The sequence below is a fragment of the Megascapheus bottae genome, chromosome 29, assembly GCF_031878675.1.
Source record: "Megascapheus bottae isolate mThoBot1 chromosome 29, mThoBot2.hap1, whole genome shotgun sequence".
In the NCBI taxonomy this organism is placed as follows: Eukaryota; Metazoa; Chordata; class Mammalia; order Rodentia; family Geomyidae; genus Megascapheus; species Megascapheus bottae.
In genome coordinates this window covers 9,825,316-9,845,763 of record NC_143537.1, presented here as the reverse complement: position 1 = coordinate 9,845,763, position 20,448 = coordinate 9,825,316, and the positions used below count along the sequence as shown (strand labels likewise).

General features: G+C 40.5%; 1 protein-coding gene across 11 annotated transcripts in view; it reads right to left on the bottom strand.

Annotated features, from left to right (window-relative positions):
* The window catches only part of Cdkl3 (cyclin dependent kinase like 3), a 38,176-nt gene that overhangs the window by 15,024 nt on the left and 2,704 nt on the right, over positions 1–20,448 (bottom strand). For all 11 annotated transcript variants that reach the window (XR_016533059.1, XR_016533060.1, XM_090320920.1 and 8 more), the window contains exons 3-9: positions 17,878–18,072; positions 16,766–16,944; positions 12,396–12,508; positions 7,291–7,430; positions 4,416–4,504; positions 1,669–1,822; positions 1,247–1,575 (exon numbers count right to left, since the gene is read on the bottom strand). Coding sequence is in view for 9 of the 11 variants with exons in the window: in XM_090320920.1 (XP_090177046.1) it covers positions 1,247–1,575; positions 1,669–1,822; positions 4,416–4,504; positions 7,291–7,430; positions 12,396–12,508; positions 16,766–16,944; positions 17,878–18,072 (1,199 nt within the window). In the remaining 2 variants the exon portion in view is untranslated. The remainder of the gene's footprint in view (positions 1–1,246; positions 1,576–1,668; positions 1,823–4,415; positions 4,505–7,290; positions 7,431–12,395; positions 12,509–16,765; positions 16,945–17,877; positions 18,073–20,448) is intronic.

The window sequence follows — 20,448 nt, the reverse complement described above, 5'->3', positions numbered from 1 at the left end:
AGCATTTGTTTGGCATGTACAGAGCCATGGGTTTAAACTTAGACTGAAAAAATAAGTAACTAAATAAGTCTAATAATCTTTTCCTGGATGTGGAGGTTGAAGAAAGAGGATCAAAAGTTCAAGGCTAGCCTGGTGAGATCCTGTCTCAAAAAAAAAAAAAGTAAGTTATATCATAGAATCTACAATTAGAACACTGAGTACTAAAAAAACAACTGTTAGTTCAGAAGTACCAAGTGCCATCTCTTTTCCTTATAAAAAGTACATGGTCTAGCCGGGGGTGGTGGCTCTTGCCTGTAATCCTACCTACTCAGGAGGCTGAGATCTGAGGATCAAGCTTCAAAGCCAGCCCCCAGCCCGAGCACAAAAGGACCTGAGACTCTTATCTCCAATTAACCTCTGGAAAAAAGGGAAGTGAGGCTTTGCTCAAAGGTAGGGTGGTAGCCTAGAACTGAAAAGCTCAGTGACAGTGCCCAGGGTGATAGCTTTGAGCGGAAGAGCTCAGGGATAGCACCTAGGCCGAGTTCAAGTCCCAGGACCCATTAAAAAAAAAAAGGGCATGGTCTTACCTCTGATATTTTGTCATAGCAAGTAAGAGAAGACTAAGACATAAGACACATGGGTACCAGAACTAAGGACAAATCATTTTTATTCAAAACAGGTGATACTTTTCTATGGATTTTTTTTTTTTTTTTTGGCCAGTCTTGGGGCTTGAACTCAGGGTCTGGGCACTGTCCTCGAGCTTCTTTTGCTCAAGGCTAGCACTCTACCACTTGAGCCATAGCACCACTTCTGGCTTTTTCTGTGTATCTGGTACCGAGTAATCAAACGCAGGGCTTCATGCATGAGTGCATGATAGACAAGCATTCTACTGCTAGGCCACACTCTCAGCCCACTAAGGATTTTTTTTTTTAATGAAAAATTTCCAAAACTTAGAGACATCTCTGAAAAATTAAATATGTTTACAGCCAAAACAATTTAATTCCATAGCATTCATAAGAACTACTCAGGTAAGGCAGTAGCCCTGATCTGAAGAGCTCAGGGACAGCGCCTAGGCCCAGAGTTCAAGCCCCATGACCGAAAAAACAAAAACAGTGACAAAAAATTACTCAGTAAGTCATGTTATATAATTGTAATTTCAATAGATGTTTGTCAAATTGAATTTACACACAGACACCAGGAAGACAATTCTTTAAAATGCCATATGCAGGAACACTGTACGACTTAGGTCTCTGCTGTTGTAGCTCACCTTGGATTAGAGTGAGGGAGATTTAGACTGGAGTTTGCAGCCATCAAATTATTGTTTGTAAGGTTGATGGGTGGCATACTCATACAGCCTCCAGCATATGAGTCTTCTTTCATAGCATTAGTGCTAGTGCTGGGGTTGACAGGACTTGGTGGGTCAATGATTACAGGTTTTGCGTCTAGACATGGAGCTCGAGCACTGTCAATCACTTCCTGTTGATGATAAACGCCTTCAGACTCTAACTTTTTCAATTCTGAGGTATCGTCTTTTCCTCCTTTGATTTTAAAAACTCTGACTCTGATGTCCTTACTCTTTTTCTCTTTTTCTGTTTCCTGGACAGATTGAAAATCTGAGTGAGTCATCAGAACAGCTATTTTTATCTCTCGAGTCTAACTAGAATACAGTTGAAATGAAAACTAAAGTACCTTTCCAAAGTGTGAATTGTTTATCATCGCATTATTAAAGTTTGTTTTTCTTTCTTCTTTCACAAATTCATTTTCTTTAGGAATATCCTTTGTCTTCATAACTGAATTGAGTTTTGCTTCTTGTAGTAATTTAGCTCTCAGCTCTGGTAAGAATCTGAAAAAAAACAAACAATATCAAATAATGAACTTTTTAATTATATATTTTATCTCTACTGAAGAATTTAATCATTTAATGTACATTTTAGGTACAGCATAAATAATGCTGTATAGTTATAATCCATGCCAAGCAATGGTATAATTTGGTGATTTTTGTGCGTGTGTGTGTGTGTGTGTGTGTGTGATAGTCCTGGGGCTTGAACGTAGGTCCTTGAGCTTTTGTGCTTAAGGCTAGTACTCTACCATTTGAACCACACTTCTGGTTTTTTGGTGGCAGATTGGAGATGAGTGTGAAAACTTTCCTTCCCAGGCTGACTTCAAATCTCAGTCCTCAGATCTCCAACTCCTGAGCAGCTAGGATTACAGGTATGAGCCACCACCACCTAGCTCAGGGTTTTACTTTTTTTAAAGGCAGAGGCAGTAGCATCTTGAGTGTGAGGCCACCCTGAGATACACAGTGAGACTGTCCCAAAACAAATTCCCTTCCACTGAAGAAGGTCCACAAAAGAGGCATCTTACCAAAGGAAAAGTCCTTAGCCAGACATTTTCTGAAGGTTTAAAAGTTTGAAGTCAAGGCAATTTTACCCATAATAGTAAAATCTTTATTTGTGTGTGTGGGTTGTGGGGCTTGAACTCAGGGTCTAGGCGCTGTCCTTGAGCCTCTTTGTGCTTAAGGTTAGCACTGTACCACTTGAGCCACAGCACTACTTCCAGGTGTTTTGTTTTTTGTGGGTCATAGGGCTTGAACTCGGCCTGAGCGCTGTCCCTGAGCTCTTCAGTTCAAGGCTACTGCACTACCCTTGAGACAAGTCCCACTTCCCGTTTTTTCTAGAGGTTAATTGAAGATAAGAATCTCAGGTCTTTTTGTGCCCAGGCTGGCTTTGAACCTTAGTCTTCAGATCTCAGCCTCCTCAGTAGCTAGGATTACAGGCATGAACCACCTCGCCCAGCTACTTCCAGTTTTTGAGTGATTAATTGGAAATAAGAGTCTTACAGGGACTTTTCTACCTGGACTGGTTTTTAACTATGATCCTCAGATCTCCTGAGTAGCCAGGCATGAGCCACAGATGCCCAGCTAATAGTAAAATTTTAATACTTAAGTACCAAAGGAATTATTTTAGGTTTTTTTTATTTTTGTTTTTGTCAGTTGTGGGGTTTGTACTCTGGGCCTGGGCTTTGTCCCTGAGCTCTTCAGCACAAGGCTAGTGCTCTACCACTTCAACCACAGTGCCACTTCTGGTTGGTTTTCTGGTGAGTTAACTGGAGATAAGAATCTCATGGATTTTTTTGTGCCCAGGCTAGCTTTGAACCTTGATCCTCAGATTTCAGCCTCCAGAGTAGTTAGGATTACAGGAGTAAGCTACTGGCACCCAGCTATCATTTTAATTTAATAGAATTGAGAGGAAGCAAATTTCTTTAGTTACTGATAGCTTTTATCAATGGCACTTTTTTTTTTTTCCAGTCCTGGGCTTGGGCTCAGGGCTTGAGCACTGTCCCTGGGTTTTCTCAAGGCTAGGGCTCTACCACTTGAGCCACAGCACCACTTCTGGCTTTTTGCTACATATGTGGTACCGAGGAATTGAACCCGGGTCTTCGTGCATGCTAGGCAAGCACTCTACCACTAGGCCAAACTCCCGGCCCCTCAATGGCACTTTCATCAATAGAGTACTACCTCATCTTTTCACAGCAAAATTCCTCTCATTCTTGAAGAGCTAGTTGCTCTCAAAGATTCATTTTTGTCTTTTTTCTATTTATTCTAATGGCAGTTCCCAGATTTTTTTCTATATCTAATTTTAATTCTATATCTATTTTATATTTAACCTTAATTTGACATATGTTTTTCCAAGTTCATGTCCATAAGTGAACTGAATGACTTTATAATTAATGAGAATCTTTTCTTTCTTTCTCTTTCGTTCTTTTCTTTTTTCTTTTTAGGGGAGCAGGCAGTACTGAGATTGGAACTTGGGGACTCATGCTAACTAGGCAGGTGTTCTACTGTTATGTCATGTTTTCAGCCCTTCCTATCTTTTTCAAAGCCCAAATATAAACATTTTTAAAACAATTATGGCTAATTTCAATCAACACTGAGCCTACATATAATAGACAATGTGGAATTCAAAAACAGGGTTTCCCTGCGCTGGAAGCATGGCCTAGTGGTAGAGTACTTGCCTAGCATGTATGAAGCCCTGGGTTTGATTCCTTCATACCCCATACACAGGAAAAGCCAGAAGTGGTGTTGTGGCTCAAGTGGTAGATCTAGCTTTGAAAAAGCACAAGGCTCTGAGTCCAAGCCCCAGGACTGGCAAACAAAAACTAAGGCAAAGGTGCTGTCCCAGAGCATTTGTGTTCAAAGCCATCATTCCAGCACTTGACCTAGAGTTCTACTTCTGAATTTTCTTTGGCTGACTGGAGATAACAGTCTCCAGTCTGGCTTTGAACTGTGATCCTAGATATGAGCCACTCACACCCAGTAACTCAATAAATGTTTAATAAAGTACATGCTTTTTAATGTTAATTTATGTAGCAATTCTTAGGCTAGCAATATTTCTTATTACAGAACACTAAAAATACTACATTCATAATATGCTTACTTTTCAACAAATCCATCTCTAGTAAAATATTCATGATGCAAAAGATCATGAGATGATATCCTCTCAGCAGGATCAATTTGTAAACAAGCCTAGAAAGGAAAAAAATACTTCAATAATAACTGAGTTGCTTTTATTTGCATATATCCATTCTATGGGAGGGGTTATTATGACACACACATAAGAATATATATTCCAGTGAGCTGGAGGCTGGTGTCTCATGCCTGTAATCCTAGCTACTGAGGAGGCTGAGATCTGAGGATCGCAGTTCAAAGCCAGCCTGGACACAAAAGTTTGTGGGACTTTTATCACCAATTAACCACCAGAAAACCAGAATTGGCGTGCAATGGCTCAAGTGGTAGGTCAATAGTTTTGAGCTGAAGTGCTCAGGGATAGGGCTCAGGCCCTCAGTTCAAGTCCCACAACCGACAAAAAAAATTACCTATTAAAATAAGTGAAAAAAAATTTGGGGGGGTCAATTGTTGTACTTGAACTCTAGGCCTGGTAGCTTAAGGCTACCTCCCCTACCCCGTGAGACATAGTGCCACTTACAAAATAAGTGAATTCTTAACAGGGTAAAATTTATTTGTTAAAGAATTATGCCAGGGGGCTGGGAGTTTGGTCTAGTGGTGGAGTGCCTGCCTAGCATGCACGAAGACTCAGGTTTGAATCCTCAGTACCACATACATAGAAAAAAGCCAGAAGTGGTGCTAAAGCTCAAGTGGTAGAGCTCTAGCCTTGAGAAAACCCAAGGACAGTGCTTATGCCCTGAGCCCAAGCCTAGGACTGGCAAAATAATAATAATAATAATTATGCCAGGCACTTGTGGTTCACGCCTGTAATCTTAGCTTCTTAGGAGGCTGAGATCTAAGGATGGTGGTTCAAAGACAGCACAGGTATGAAAGTCTGGGAGACTCATCTCCAATTAACCACCAGAAAGCCAGAAATGGTGCTGTGGTTTAAAGTGGTAGAGCACTAGCCTTCAACTGAAGAGCTTAGGGACAGTGCCCAGGCCCAGAGTTCAAGCCCTAGGCGCAACAACAACAACAAAAGAATTACCCAATACTAAAACAGTTTTTGAAAGGTAGAATTGGATCTAGGATGGAGCCGGGAACATGGTCTAATCATAGAGTGCTTGCCTAGCAAGACCTGGGTTTGCTTCCTCAGTACCACATACACAGAAGCCCAGTTTGGTACTGTGGCTCCTGTGGTGCTATGGCTCAAGTGGTAGAGTGCTAGCATTGAGAATGCCCAAGGATGGTGCTCAGACCCTGAGTTCAAGCCCCAGGACTGGAAAAAAAAAAGTAGATCTAGGTATGTCTTGATTATTTACTTCCCTATGAAATTTGTACTTGAAAAGCTCTATTACTGGTTAAATGCTTTGTGATTCTAGCCAAAAACGAAGGTCAGTCTGTGTTTTTTGGGTTTTTTGTTTTGTTTTTTTGATTTTTTGCTGTAAATGAGAGAATAGGAGGTTTAGAAGTAGAGTTCAAAGGTGGAGCACTTGCTTAGCACATGCAAGGCCCTGGGCTTCATCCCTAGTACTTTAAAAAAAGATTAAAGGGGCCGGGAGTTTGGCCTAGTGGTTAAAGTGCTTGCCTAGCATGCATGAAGACCCGGGTTCGACTCCTCGGTACCACATACATAGAAAAAAAAGCCGGAAGTGGTGCTGAGGCTCAAGTGGTAGAGCTCTAGCCTTGAGAAAGTGCAAGGACAGTGCTCAGGCCCTGAGCTCAAGCTCAGGACTGGCAAAAAAAAAAAAAAAAAAAAAAAAAAAAAAGATTAAAGATGCACAGAATTAACTGAAAATAGTTATTTGATTCTTTTATCAACCCAATGTGAGCAGCTGAGTTGCTTGCTCACCATGCTAGCCTAACATTTGAGTCAATCTTCCAACACAGCTTTATGGTGATCATTTTTAGAATGGAGTTCTTGGACTTTTCTGCTCAAGATTGCTTGGACCCGTGATCTGCCGTATCTTAGCCTCCTGAGTAACTAGTATTACAAGAGTGAGCCACGAGCACCTGACAACTTCCCATAACCGGTTTACTTACTTATTTACTTATTTATTGCTGGTCTTGGGGCTTGAACTCAGGACCTAGACACTGTCCCTAAGCTTCTTTGTGCTCAAGGCAAGTAGTGCTCTAGCATGGCTTCTGGCTTTTTTGAGTAGTTTGAGATAAAAGTCTCTCAGGAACTTCTGCCCAGATTGGCTTCAAACTGAGATTCTCAGATTTCAGTTTCCCTGGTAGCTAGGATTACAGGTGTAAGCCACTGGCACCCAGCTGTTTTATTTTTAAATTTTTTTTTCTGCCAGTCCTGGGCCTTGAGCTCAGGGACTAAGCACTGTCCTTGGGCTTTCTCAAGGCTAGAGCTCTATCACTTGAGCCACAGCACCATTTCTGCTTTTTTTCTATGTATGTGGTACTGAGGAATGGAACACAGGTCTTCATGCATGCTAGGCAAGCACTCTACCATTAGGTTAAACCGGCCCAGCTGTTTTATTTTTGTGCCTGTTCTGGCACTTCAACTTCAACTCAAATAAATATTGAACACTGTCCTCTAGTCTTTTTTTTTTCTCAAAGCTATCCTTCTTCCACTTGAGCCACAGCTCCATTTCCAGTACTCTGATAAACTAGAGATAAGAGGCTCAAGGACGTTATGTTCCAGACTGGCTTCCCACTGTAATTGTCAGATCTCAGCTTCCTGAGTAGCCAAGATTACAGGGAGGAGTCACCATGCCTAGCTTTTCTGTAATTTTTCAACAAATTAACATTACTTTCAATTTATTTTGGAATTTCATTAAAGTAATATTTTTAAATTTGTATTATGGCTTCTACAAATTTTTCACAAATAATTACTTAATCTACTAACATACATGAACCATATCTGCTAACAATCCATTAAGCTTTGGGTATTTTTTCCTTGCATTTTGGGGGTGTTGAACTTGAGGAAGTATCACCCCATCAAAAATGGGACTCTTGGCAAAGATACTCTGCAAGTGAGGTGTCAAATTGCCTGTAGAGAGACAAATATATATATATATATATGAAACACAAAAATTAATATATAATCAAAACAATGAAGTTGCTATGTGATCTGCACTAAATTACTGAGAAAAAAGATAAGGAAGAGTAACAATCATGTTTTATTTTTTTCTTTTTTTGTGCCTTAACCTGGGGCTTAAACTCAGGACCTGGGAGCTGTCCCTGAGCCTATAAGCTTTTTGCTCAAAGCCAGTGCTCTACCATTTGAGCCATAGCTCCACTTCTGGCTTTTTTTGGTAGTTAGTAAGAGTCTTACGGATCTTCTTGCCTAGGCTGGTTTTGTACTGTGGTCTTCAGATTTTAGCCTCTGGAGTAGCTACATAGCTAGTAGCTACAGATGTGAGCCACCTGTAATTTTTTTTAATTGCACAAAAAAGTATCTGAATGTTTATCTTATTTTTATTTATTTATTGATCTTGGGGCTTGAATTCAGGAGCAGGGCACTGGTCTCTCACATTTTTTGCTTAAGGTTAGCACTCTACCACTTAGCCATATCTTTACATCAGGGTTTTTAGAGATTAACTGGAGATAAAGAATCTCATGGTTCCTACCTGGGTTGGCATCCAACCATGATCCTCAGAACTCAGCCTCCTGAGTAGCTAGGATTACAGGAATGACTCACTAGCAGCCAGCCCAAACAAAAACTTTTAAATAGTTGGGTTGAGTCAGACCATTTTTTTTCTTTTTTCTTTTTTTTTTGCCAGTCCTGGGCTTGAGCTCAGGGTCTGAGCACTGTCCTTGGACTTTCTCAAGGCTAAAGCTCTACCACTTGAGCCTCAGCCCCACTTCCGGCTTTTTTCTATGTATGTGGTACCAAGGAATCGAACCCGGGTCTTCATGTATGCTAGGCAAGCACTCTACCACTAGGCTAAACTCCCCGCCCAAGTCAGTTAACTTTTTAAGTAGTTAGAGAAAGAAAACTTATAAGAAGTTAAGAGATGGAAAATCTGCTATTTGCTGGGTACTAGTGGCTCACACCTGTAATACTAGCTTCTTAGGAGATTGAAAGCTGAGGATTTCTATTTAAGGCCAGTCTGTGTAACCATCAGAAAACTAGAAATGGAGCTGAGGCTCAAAGTGGTAGAGTACAGCCTTGAATATAAAAGCTCAGGACAGCTCCCAGGCCCTAGTCCAAGCCTCATGACAGACAAAAAAAAAAGTGGTACAGCACCAGCTTTGAGAAAGTTCAAGGACAGTGCCCAGGCTCCAAGTTCAAGCCCTACAACTAGCACACACACACACACACACACACACACACACACACAAAGGAGCAAATACAGTTATTATAGTAAATGTACATTATGTAAAAAATCTGTTATTTGCTTAAAAAGCATCCTCATTAACAAAACAAAATACACAGCAGGTAACCAGGTATTAAATAACTTATTCAAGAAATGGCAAATCACACATTAAAAATACAGTTGATAAGAGTTTATTTGACAATATGTTTTATCTACTCAAACTTGAAGATAAGAGTCTCAGGTTCTTTTGTGCCCAGGATAGCTTTGAACCTTGATCCCCAGATCTCAGCCTCCTGAGTAGCTAGTATTACAGGTATGAGATATCACGCCCCGCCCCGGCAACTCATACAATTTTTGTGGTTAGTCTTGCCCATGCTATAATTAAAAAAAAAAAAAGGTCTGAGGTGGTGAGGTAGACACAGGAATGAAGAGAAGAAAGATGAGCAAATGCAGACTAAGAGTGCGGTTTAGTAGTATAGTGCTCGTTTTGTATGCATGAAACCCTGGGTTGAGTTCCTTGGTACCACATACACAGAAAAAGGCAGAAGTGGCAGTTCTGTGGTTCAAGTGGTAGAGCACTAGCCTTGAGAAAACTCAAGGACAGTGCCCAGGCTCCGAGTTCAGGCCCTAGAACTAGCGCGCGCACACACACACACACACACACACACACACACACACAAAAGAATAAATGCAGTTATTATAGTAAATGTACATTATATAAAAAATGAACCATATAATTTGAGGGTAGGGACAGGACAGGGGAAATGAGGGAGAATACAGAAGGGAGAAGGAACAAGAAAGGAAGGGGTAACATTGACAAACATTGTACTCATAGCCTAGCTTATGGAATTATAATCTCTTTGTACAACTTCATAATAATACCAATACCAATACCAATAATATTAATAATAATAAATTTTAAAAATAATTCTGAGCCAGGTGCCAGTGGTTCATGCCTGTAATCCTAGCTTCTTAGGAGGCCGAGATCTGAGGATCAGGTTCAAAGCCAGCCCAGGCACAAAAGTCCAGGAGACTCCAATCTCTAATTAACCACCAGAAAACTAGAAGTGGTGCTGTGGCTCAGAGGCAGGGCGATAGCTTTGAGTTGAAAAGCTCAGGGACAGCGCTTAGACCCAGAGTTCAAGTCCCACAACCGACAAAAAAAAATTTTTTTTAATAAATTAAATAATTCTGAATGAGAGCTGGAAGAGCTCTTTGTCTAATCTTAAAGCTATTCGTGGCTGAGAGTTTAGCCTAGTGGTAGAGTGTTTACCTAGCATAGATGAAGACCCGGGTTCGATTCCTCGGTACCACATACATAGCAAAAAGCCAGAAATGGTGCTGTGGCTCAAGTGATAGAGCTCTAGCCTTGAGAAAGCCCAAGGACAGTGCCCAGGCCCTGAGTTCAAGCTCCAGGACTGGCAAAAAAAAAAGCTATTCATAAAGTACATGTACTTTCAGGATTAGGAGGAAGTCTTTTGAACAATTTCAGCGAAATCTGGGTAAATACTGATTTTACAATATGTCAGAGTTTTGAGGCATCATATTTTTGTGTCTTGCTTAAAGTTATGCTATAAGGAGCTGGGAAAAACAGAGGTGGTGCTGAGGCTCAAGTGGTAGAGTTCTAGCCTTGAGAAAGTCCAAGGACAATCTCAAGCCCTGAGTTCAAGACCCACAAGTGGCAAAAAAAAAAAAAAAAAAAGAATATATTGGGGGCCAGAGTTTGGCCTAGTGGTAGAGTGCTTGCCTAGCATGCCAGAAGACCCAGGTTCGATTCCTTGGTACCACATACATAGAAAAAAGCCAGAAGTGGGCCGAGAGTTTGGCCTAGTGGTTAAAGTACTTGCCTAGCATGCATGAAGACCTGGGTTCAATTCCTCGGTACCACATACATAGAAAAAGGCCAGAAGTGGTGCTGAGGCTCAAGTGGTAGAGCTCTAGCCTTGAGAAAGTCCAAGGACAGTGCTCAGACCCTGAGCTCAAGCCCAGGACTGGCAAAAAAATTTAAAAAAAATTTTTTAAGTTATGCTATGAGATTAATGTTAGAAATGGTACTAGTTCTGTCATTTCACAGTTGAAAAAACAATCTCCAATTAACCATAAAAAGTCAGAAGTGGAGCTTTGGCTCAAGTGGCAGAGTGCTAGACTTAAGCAAAAGAGCTCAAGGATAGCACCCAGGCCTGAAATTCAAGCCACAGTACTGGCGCACACACAAGGTTCTTGTTTAGAAGTGCAAATAGGGATTGGAGTTGTGGTTAAGTTTGTAGAGTACCAGCCAGTGAGCAAAAACCTTGGCTACCAAGTCCCAGTCTCAAACCTAAAAAGACTAGAAGTGAAAAATTTGTAGAAGTTAGCTTCCCCACACCTCCTACCCCCTGGTTTTTTCTGCAGTGCTGAGGACTGAACTCAGGGTCTACGGGCCTTGTACTGCCAAGCAAGTGTTCTTTCACTGAGCTAAACCCCCAACCCCAAAGCTAGCATTTAAAATTGTAGTGCAGGGGCTTGGAGTTTGGCATAGTGGTAGAGTGCTTACCTAGCATGCACAAAAGCCAGGGTTCAATTCCTTGGTACCACATACACAGAAAAAAGCTGGAAGTGGTGCTGTGGCAGACCACTATCCTTTAGGGGGAAAAAAAACCCAAGGACAGTACTCAGGCCCTGAGTTCAAGCCCTAGGGCTGGCAAAAAATAAAATTCAAGTACATGGCTATTGTACTATGTACTAATTTTCTTTCTTTCCCTTTCTTTTCTTTCTTTTTTTTTGGCAGCCATGGGGCTGGAATTCTGGACCTGGGCACTGTCTCTGAACTCTTCAGCTCAAGGCTAGAGCTCTAACACTCTGAGCCACAGCCCCACTTCTGGTTTACTGGTGGTTCATTAGATGTAAGAGTCTCAAGGACATTCCTGCCTGGGTTGGCTTTGAACCATGATCCTCAGCCTCTTAAGTAGCTAGGATGACAACCACTGATGCGCAGCCATACTAATTTTCTTGGCAACAACCATCAAAATCTGCCTTCAATGTTTACATCCTGGTAAATTTTCTAGATTAGATAGATAGACAGACAGACAGACAGGCAGGCAGGCAGGCAGGCAGGGAGAAAGAGGGAAAGAGGGAGAGAGGGAAAGAGGGAGAGAGGGAGAAAGAGAGAGGGAGAGAGGGAGAGAGGGAGAGAGGGAGAGAGGGAGAGGGAGAGGGAGAGGGAGAGGGAGAGGAGAGAGAGAGAGAGAGAGAGAGAGAGAGAGAGAGAGAGAGAGAGAGAGAGAGAGAGAAAGAGAGAGAGAGAGTGTGTGAGTGTGTGTGTGTGTGTTTCAGTCCTGTGGTTTGCTGTTCTTGAACTTTTTTTGCTCAAGGCTAGTCCTCTACTGTTTGAGCCACTTTTGGCTTTTTGTGGTTACCTGGGAATAAGAAGCTCATGAACTTTACTGCCTGGGCTGGATTCAAACACTGATCCTCAGATCTAAGCCCCTTGAGTAGCTAGGATTACAGGTGTGAGCCACTGGCACCTGACTCAAAATATTTTTTTGTAAAAACAGAATTTTCCAGTTTCTTTATCAGCCTAAGGCATCCTTTTGCTACATTATCAAAGCACTATGTTTCTTTGTTCTTATGCAGAAAGGCAAAATTTGAAAAATCAAGCAGAACTGATCTGGCAATATTTATTTTAGACACATAATAGATATTTCAGTATTACCTACCTACTTTTAAAACAATTCTATGAAGTAAATCCAAATCAGAACTGCTGGGAAGATAGGGATTTCCAGTGGCCATCTCAATGATCATACAGCCCAAAGCCCAAATATCCACAGGTCTGAAACAAACCAGAATAAATTACTGGGTCATGCAGAAATGTAATCTGGCTATTCTAAAAAGTATTGCTAGCCAGATATGATGGTACCTGCCAGTCATCCTAATACTTGATTGTCTAAGGCAGGAGAATTTTAAGTTTAAGACCAATTTGGGCTACATACCAAGTTCAAGGCCAGCCTAGGTTACACAGTGAAACTCTTCTCTCAAAAATAATTTTTTTAATAAGATTAAACAATGTTGCTGGGCGCAGTGGCTCACCCCTGTAATCCTAGCTACTCAAGAGTATTGCAGTTCAAAGCCTGCCCAGAGGACACTAAAGTCTGGGAAACTCTTATCTCCAATTAACCACTAGAAAATTGGAAGTGGCACTGTGGCTCAAGGGTAGTGCCCAGGGGCAGAGTTCAAGCCCCACAACCAAGAAAAAAAAAAGACTAAACAATGTTTATCAGTGAGAAATGGGAGGAGAAGGGCAAAAGAGGGCAATGGGGGAAGAGGTGATTATGATCAAAGTACTTTTCATACCTGTATAAAATCTATTATTTTGCATAATTTTTATAGTTAATAAGAAGAAAAACTAATGTTTTAGTACAAATTTCCAATGTACTATCAAAAGCCAACTTTAGTATTCACACTAATTATCATCATGTATAATAAATATTACCATGTATATATATTTTTTGGTCTGTCTTGGGACTTGAACTCTGAGCCTGGGTATTATCCCTGAGCTCTTCAGCTCAAGACTACAGCTCTACCCCTTGATCCACAGGACCAGTTCCACTTTTCTGGTGGTTAACTGAGAGATTAGAATCTCATGGACTTTATTGACCGGGCTGGCTTTGAACCTCAGTCCTCAGATCTCAGCCTCCTGAGTAGCTAGAATTACAGGTGTGAACCACCAAGCTCAGCTTACCATATTTTGTTAATAACATTAACTTGTATTTAAATTACATGAGAAGCATGTAGTAAAACATACAAAAAGCAACCAATTCTAAAGCTGTTTCACATATGACTATAAAGGTATTATTGTATTTTATGAATTAATACTTTAAAGGTCAAAATTAGGAAACAACTATTTTTATGGTTTATCTTAATCCAGCGTGAGTCAGTCATAATTCAAATTTCTCCCAGGCTCTCAAAAAAGATTATTGTCGGGCGAGCACTCTATCACTAGGCCAAACTCCTGGCCCTAAGATATACTTTTCACTGACTCAAATTATAAAGAATTAATATATTTGTAAGCAGGGAGAGAGGGGGAAACTGAGAGAAAACAAAGGAAGGGGTGACTGTCTAAAAAAAGAAACACTGTACAACACCTCAATAAAATTATATTTTAAAAATAAATAAAATACAACTATGCATGATAACATATACAAGGTTCTATGAATTTATTAATAAACTAATTAAAAGAAAGCAAACTTAAAGGGAGGAACCCAAAGGTGTCTCTGAGCAACTAATGTACTATTTATCAAAAGGAATACCAGGAAATTAGAACGTGTTTTGGCAGAAGCAACGGGAGCACAGGAATAGAAGAGTCAGCTGATGGGCTGGGAGTTTGGCCTAGTGGTAGAGTGCTTGCCTAGCATGCATGAAGACCCGGGTTCAATTCCTCGGTACCACATACATAGAAAAAAAGCTGGAAGTGGTGCTGTGGCTCAGGGTAGAACTCTAGCCTTGAGGAAAGCCTAAGGACAGTGCTCAGGCCCTGAGCTCAAGCCCAGGATTAGCAAAAAAAAGAAGAGTCAGCTGATATAATCATTGTATGCAATATACACTATGTAAAAAATGAACTATGTAACTCGTGGGTTGGGATGGGAGACAAAAAATGAAGGAAGGGGTAAACATTGTTCAAGAAGCATTGTACTCATAACCTGACTTAAGGGAACCAAGTATTAAAAAGTAAAGAATTGGTATCTGCTGCATTGATAAGGCTATGGGAAATAGGTATTCTAGTATTCTCAGGCACTGTTTTAGGAGTATATGTTTACATGATAGATTTGAAGAGAAAACTGGTAAAATATAGTAAAATTTAAATTGTATCTGTATAAATTTGTTATTGTTACTATAAATAAGTCCAGGTTATACCTACTTTTAACTATTCAACTTTATTCTGAGAAATCTGTTCCTAAATATAAACATTAAGATAAATTACAGCCGGGCACTGGTGGCTCAGACCTGTAATCTGAGCTACTCTGGAGGCTGAGATCTGAGGATCACTGTTTGAAGGCAACCTGGGCAGAAGGTCCAGGAACCTCTATTCTCCAATTAACCACTCAAAAAAAAAAAAAAAAAAACAGAGGGGCTGGAAGTTTGGCCTTGTGGTAGAGTGCTTGCCTAGCATGCATGAAGACCCGGGTTCGATTCCTCAGTACCCCACATACATAGCAAAAGCTGGAAGTGGTGCTGAGGCTCAAGTGGTAGAGTGCTAGCCTTGAGAAAGTCCAAGGACAGTGCTCAAGCCCTGAGCTCAAGCCCACAACTGGCAAAAAAACAAAAAACAAAAACAAAAAAAAAACAGAAATGGAGCTATGGCTCAATTGGTAGAGCACTAACCTTGAGCACAATAAAGAGGCTCGGGGACAGCACCTAGGCTCTGAGTTCAAGCCCCCAAACCAATAACAACCACAAAAATATAAATTACAGCCAGGCAGGGTGGCTCATGCCTGTAATTCTAGCTGCTCAGGAGGCTGAGATCTGATGACCTTGATTCAAAGCCAGCCCGGGTACTAAGGACCATAAGATTCTTTTTTTTTTTTTGCCCAGTCCTGGGGCTTGAACTCCGGGCCTGAGCACTGTCCTTGGGCTTTCCTCAAAGTTAGCACTCTACCACGTGAACCATAACACCACTTCAGCTTTTTCTATGTATGTGGTACTGAGGAATAGAAACCCAAGTCTTCTTGCATGCTAAGCAAGCACTGTACCACTATGCTAAACTCCCATCTCAGGATCATGATATTCTCATCTTCAACTAACCACTGGAAAATGGGAAGTGGGACTGTGGCTCCAGGGGTAGGAAGGTAGCCTTGATCTGAAGAGCTCAGGGACAATGCCCAGGGGCAGAGTTCAAGTCTCAGCACTGACCAAAAAAAAAAAAATAGCTCAATTAACTATCAAAAATGCCAGAAGTGGAGCAGTGACTCAAGTGGTAGAGTATTAGCCTTGAGCAAAAAAGCTTAGTCAACACCCAGGCCTGGAGTTAAGGCTCCAGGACCAGCATACACACACACACACACACACACACACACACACACACACACACACACACACACACAAATTCAATGTTTTTTCATGATAAAATTTCGGAAGAAACTAGGAAATGGGCCAGGAGTATGGCCTAGTGGTAGCATGCTTGCCTAGCATGCACAAAGCCCTGGATTCAATTCCTCAGTACCACATACACAGAAAAAGCTGGAAGTGGTACTGTGGCTCAAGTGGTATAGTGCTAGCCTTGAGCAAAAGAAGTTCAGAGACAGTGACAAGGCTCTGAGTTCAAGCCCCAGGCCTGGCTGGAAAACAAAGTTTCTGGCAGAAAGTAAATATTTATAAATATTTCTGTAACACTAGAATAATAATTTTTCCAGGAAAAGCATATGAAAAGTATCCCCTCATTTCTATTTTTAAAAGAATTAAATTATATACCCTTGTATTTTTATATCCTTCAAGACTAATTAGTTGTATTTTATTTTCTTTATTTTTTGTCAGTCCTGGGGCTTGAACTTCCAGCTTTTTCTGTTTATGTGGTACTGAGGAATTGAACCCAGGGCCTCATGCATGCTAGGTGAGCATTCTACCACTAAGCCACATTCCTGACCCCAATTATTTGTATTTTAGATGACCGTTTTACATGAGACCAAAATCGTGATCTTTTTTTTAAGACGTGAGCAAAATTTAACAATTATTTGTCAGTCTTTGTAAAGACAGTACCATTTTTTCAAGACAGCAAATTAATTCAAAATTGTTACAGACTGTAACAATAGGTAAACTGAGGAGGCAGCTCTGGTAAGGGTGTGGCACAACTTAAAGCAAGCATGGACACATAGGTCTCTTGTGGATGCAACCACCTGAATCTGAGCAAACCTTAGCCACAGCAGCCAGTGGTATAGGGTCTACAGGGTTTTGTAGTTAGTATCACAAGGTTTTGTGACACCAAGAACTCCTATTCTTAGTCCCAACCCAGATACACAGAGAAAAAGAAATGTGTAGTAAAAAGAGAGGTCAGGGAAAATTCCAGGAAGGTTGGAAAATGCCAAAACAAACTTACTTTCCATAAGAAGTATCTTTTAGCACTAGTTCTGGAGCTCTATACCATCGTGTAGCCACGTAGTCTGTATAAATGTCTCCAGGACCTGCTAGTGTCCGGGCAAAACCAAAGTCACAGAGCTTAGTAATTCCTGACTGGGATACTAAAATATTTTCAGGTTTTATGTCTCGATGTATAATCTAAAAAAGAAACATAAGATGGAATATATTAAAATGCGTTTATTTTTATTTTTATTTTGTGTGTGTGTTTGGGTCATGGGGCCCAAACTCTGGCCCTGGGTGCTGTCCTTGAGTTCTTCAGCTTAAGGCTACTGCCCTACCCCTTGAGCCATAGCTCCACTTCCCGTTTTCTGGTTATTAACTGGAGATAAGAGTCTCACGTTCTTTAGTGCCCAGGCTGGCTTTGAGCTCCCGGCCTCTGACTCTGAAACTCTAAAGCCAACATGAAAAATCATAATGGTTGATCTTTTTTATTCCTTTTTTGGGGTTAACTGACAAGGTCCTATATCTCTTAACCACTGTTTCACTATTATTTCCTTAAAGGTATGCACACTGCTGTGCTATTCACCTAGCCTGATACCCAGCTCCTAACTCCAGACCTCCCTTCATTTAAGCAAATTTCCATTAAAGACATGACCTTGCCTTTCAACATTTTAATGTACTAAGATGCCTCAGTTGGCTACTGACTTCTCTTGATTATTGATAATACATTTTAGCATCCCAGACTTGTCTTGCAGTTAACAATTATGTTCTCAAAAATGTTTTGTGGAAGCTGGGCACCGGTAGCAAATGCCTGTAATCCTAGCTACTCAGGAGGCTGAGATCTGAGGATCAAGGTTCAAAGCCAGCCCGGGCACAAAAGGACCTGAGACTCATCTCCAATTAACCACCAAAAAACTAGAAGTGGCGCTGTGGCTCAAGTGGTAGAGCACTAGCCTTGAACTGAAGACCTCAGTTCAAATTTGATCCTAAATTTGACCCTCCCCATGTCCATTTCTAGGATGCTACTAAAAATGTTCAGAAAATAATCTTAATCTTCATAAAAGTAACATGATTTTTAAATAGCACCAGAATTTATATTTATCCCAATTTAGCTTACTGTGAGGCACTTACATTATTATTGTGAAGATAATCAACTGCCCGAAGGATCTGAAAGAGGTATCTTCTAAGTCGTTTACTCTCTAGTCCATGACAATAGTGTTGTAACTCATCTAGTATTGTGTGGTCAATAAATTCAAACACCAAATGAATTTTCCTTTTCTGTTTAAAAACTTCAATAAGATTGACCAGGTTTTCATGACGAAATTGCTATTAACAATAATAAAAAACAGATTCTTAATATATCACATCAAATATAACTTGTATCATAATTTTAAAAAGAAACAAATATTCTCAGCTTCTTTCCTCCATGCATATCAACAGAAATTTCTCAATTGATTTACATTCCTATTTTTTATTTTATTTTTTTCGCCAGTCCTGTGCTTGGGCGGGGCCTGAGCACTGCCCTTGGACTTTCTCAAGGATCAGCACTCTACCACTTGAGCCTCAGCACCACTTCCAGCCTTTTTCTATGTATGTGGTACCAAGGAATGGAACCCGGGTCTTCGTGCATGCTAGGCAAGCACTCTACCACTAGGCCAAACTCCCGGCCCACATTCCTATGTTTTAACTGTAAGTAATTTCAAATTTATACAGTGAACAAAATGGAATTACTTTACCTCAAGGTGGCATTTGATTTATTATTCAAATAATTTAATGTCCTATAATTTGGTATGCTTCTGAGAAATACCTTATCTTTTAACTTGGCTTGTGGTTAAATTTAATAGCTGACATTTTAAAGGTCCTTTTTTTTTCCCCCTCGTTACTATTGCAATTCTTGTCAGTTTGGTATTTTGACAGATGATCTTTGCTTTGTAGACCAGGCTTCACAGAAACTTAAAATCCTCCTGCTTTCACCTCTCCAGTGTTGGGATTGTCCATTTATTTTGTTTTCTGCCAGGGATTGAATCCAGAGGCTACTACATGCTAAGCTTGGTTATACCTCCAGTCATTAACAAGCTATTTCAGGTATTTTGGTCCTAACCTCTAGACAACAAATCATTAGTTCTAGAGGACATTATAAATTCATCAGGCTATAACAACAGAATATCAGAATATGTAGAAAAATATTCAGAAATATGAAATATCAATTTCTAGCCATAAAATCTTTACCTGTAAAATATGAATTTATCTTTGATGATTTTTTTTTTGGCCAGTCCTGGGGCTTGAACTCAGGGCCAGAGCACTATCTTTTGGCTTTCTTTTTTTTTCATATATTTTTTATTGTAATTAATAGAAGGGTTACATTATATTTGCCAGATAGGTGTATTAATTCACATACATTGATACCCTTTCTCATGTCTTGGTCCCCATAGTGCTTCGCCACTTGTGCCACAGCACCACTTCCAGCTTTTTCTGTCTATGTGGCACCAAGGGATCAAATCCAGGTCTTCATGCATACTAGGCAAGCACTCTACAACTAGGCCAAAGTCGCAGCCATCTTTGAGGATTTTCATTTATTGTCTGTGCTGTTGTCCCAAATAACAAAACAGTTTTTGTTTTGTTTTCTTCGGTCAGGTGTGGGGCTTGAACTCTGAGCCTGGGCTCTATCGCTGATCTCTGATTCGAGATCCTCAGATCTCAGCCTCCTGAACAGCTAGGATTAGACATGAGCCACTGGTGCCCAGTCAACAACATACCATTTGTCCCAGCCACTAAGAAGGCTGAGGCAGGCTGCGCGCGGTGGCTCATGCCTGTGACCCTAACTACTTAGGAGCCTGTGATCTGAGGATTGTGGTTCAAAGCCAGGCCAGGCACTAAAGACTGTCAGACTCTTATTTCCAATTAATCCCTAGGAAATGGGAAGTGGGGCTGTAGCTCAAGGGGTAGGGTGATAGCCTTAAGCTGAAGAGCTCAGGGACAGTGCCTGGGCCCAGAGTTCAAGTCCCATGACCCACAAAAAAAAAAAAAAAAAAAAGAAGGCTGAGGCAGGATGAGAGTTTGAGATCAGCCTGAGAAAGATCCATCTTTAAAAACAAAAACAAAGACAACAATAACAAACACTCAAAAAAAAAAGCCCCACGGTGGGCCGGGAGCTTAGCCAAGTGATAAGAGTGCTTGCCTAGCATGCATGAAGACCCGAGTTCAATTCCTTGGCACCACATACATAGAAAAAAGCCAGAAATGGTGCAGAGGCTCAACTGAGAAAGTCTGAGGACAGTGCTCAGGTCCTGAGCTCAAGCCCAGAGCTGACCAAAAAAAAAAAAAAAAACCACAGGTAACTGGCAAACACTTTATTAAAAATAACTGTGAAATGTCAAAAAACAGGCATGACTATCAGTTTAGGGAAAAAAGTGTGCTTACTCTTTTATATTGCTTATTCAAGTTTTCTCAACACTTTGACCTTCCTAGAATCAATTCTGAGATATTCATTTTTCTAAATTACCAAAAAAATAAAATATTTGACTAAAAATATGGATGTATTTTCAGTATGAATTCATTAGAAAATTTTATTTTCATTAACATTTTTCTTGCCTTTATTCTAATGTCACAGTATCAATTTTTTTTCTTTTCTGTGACTAATGGAGACTAAAATCCTTGTAATATGACTAACAGAAAAACATGCCAAAATATAATGCCAGATTC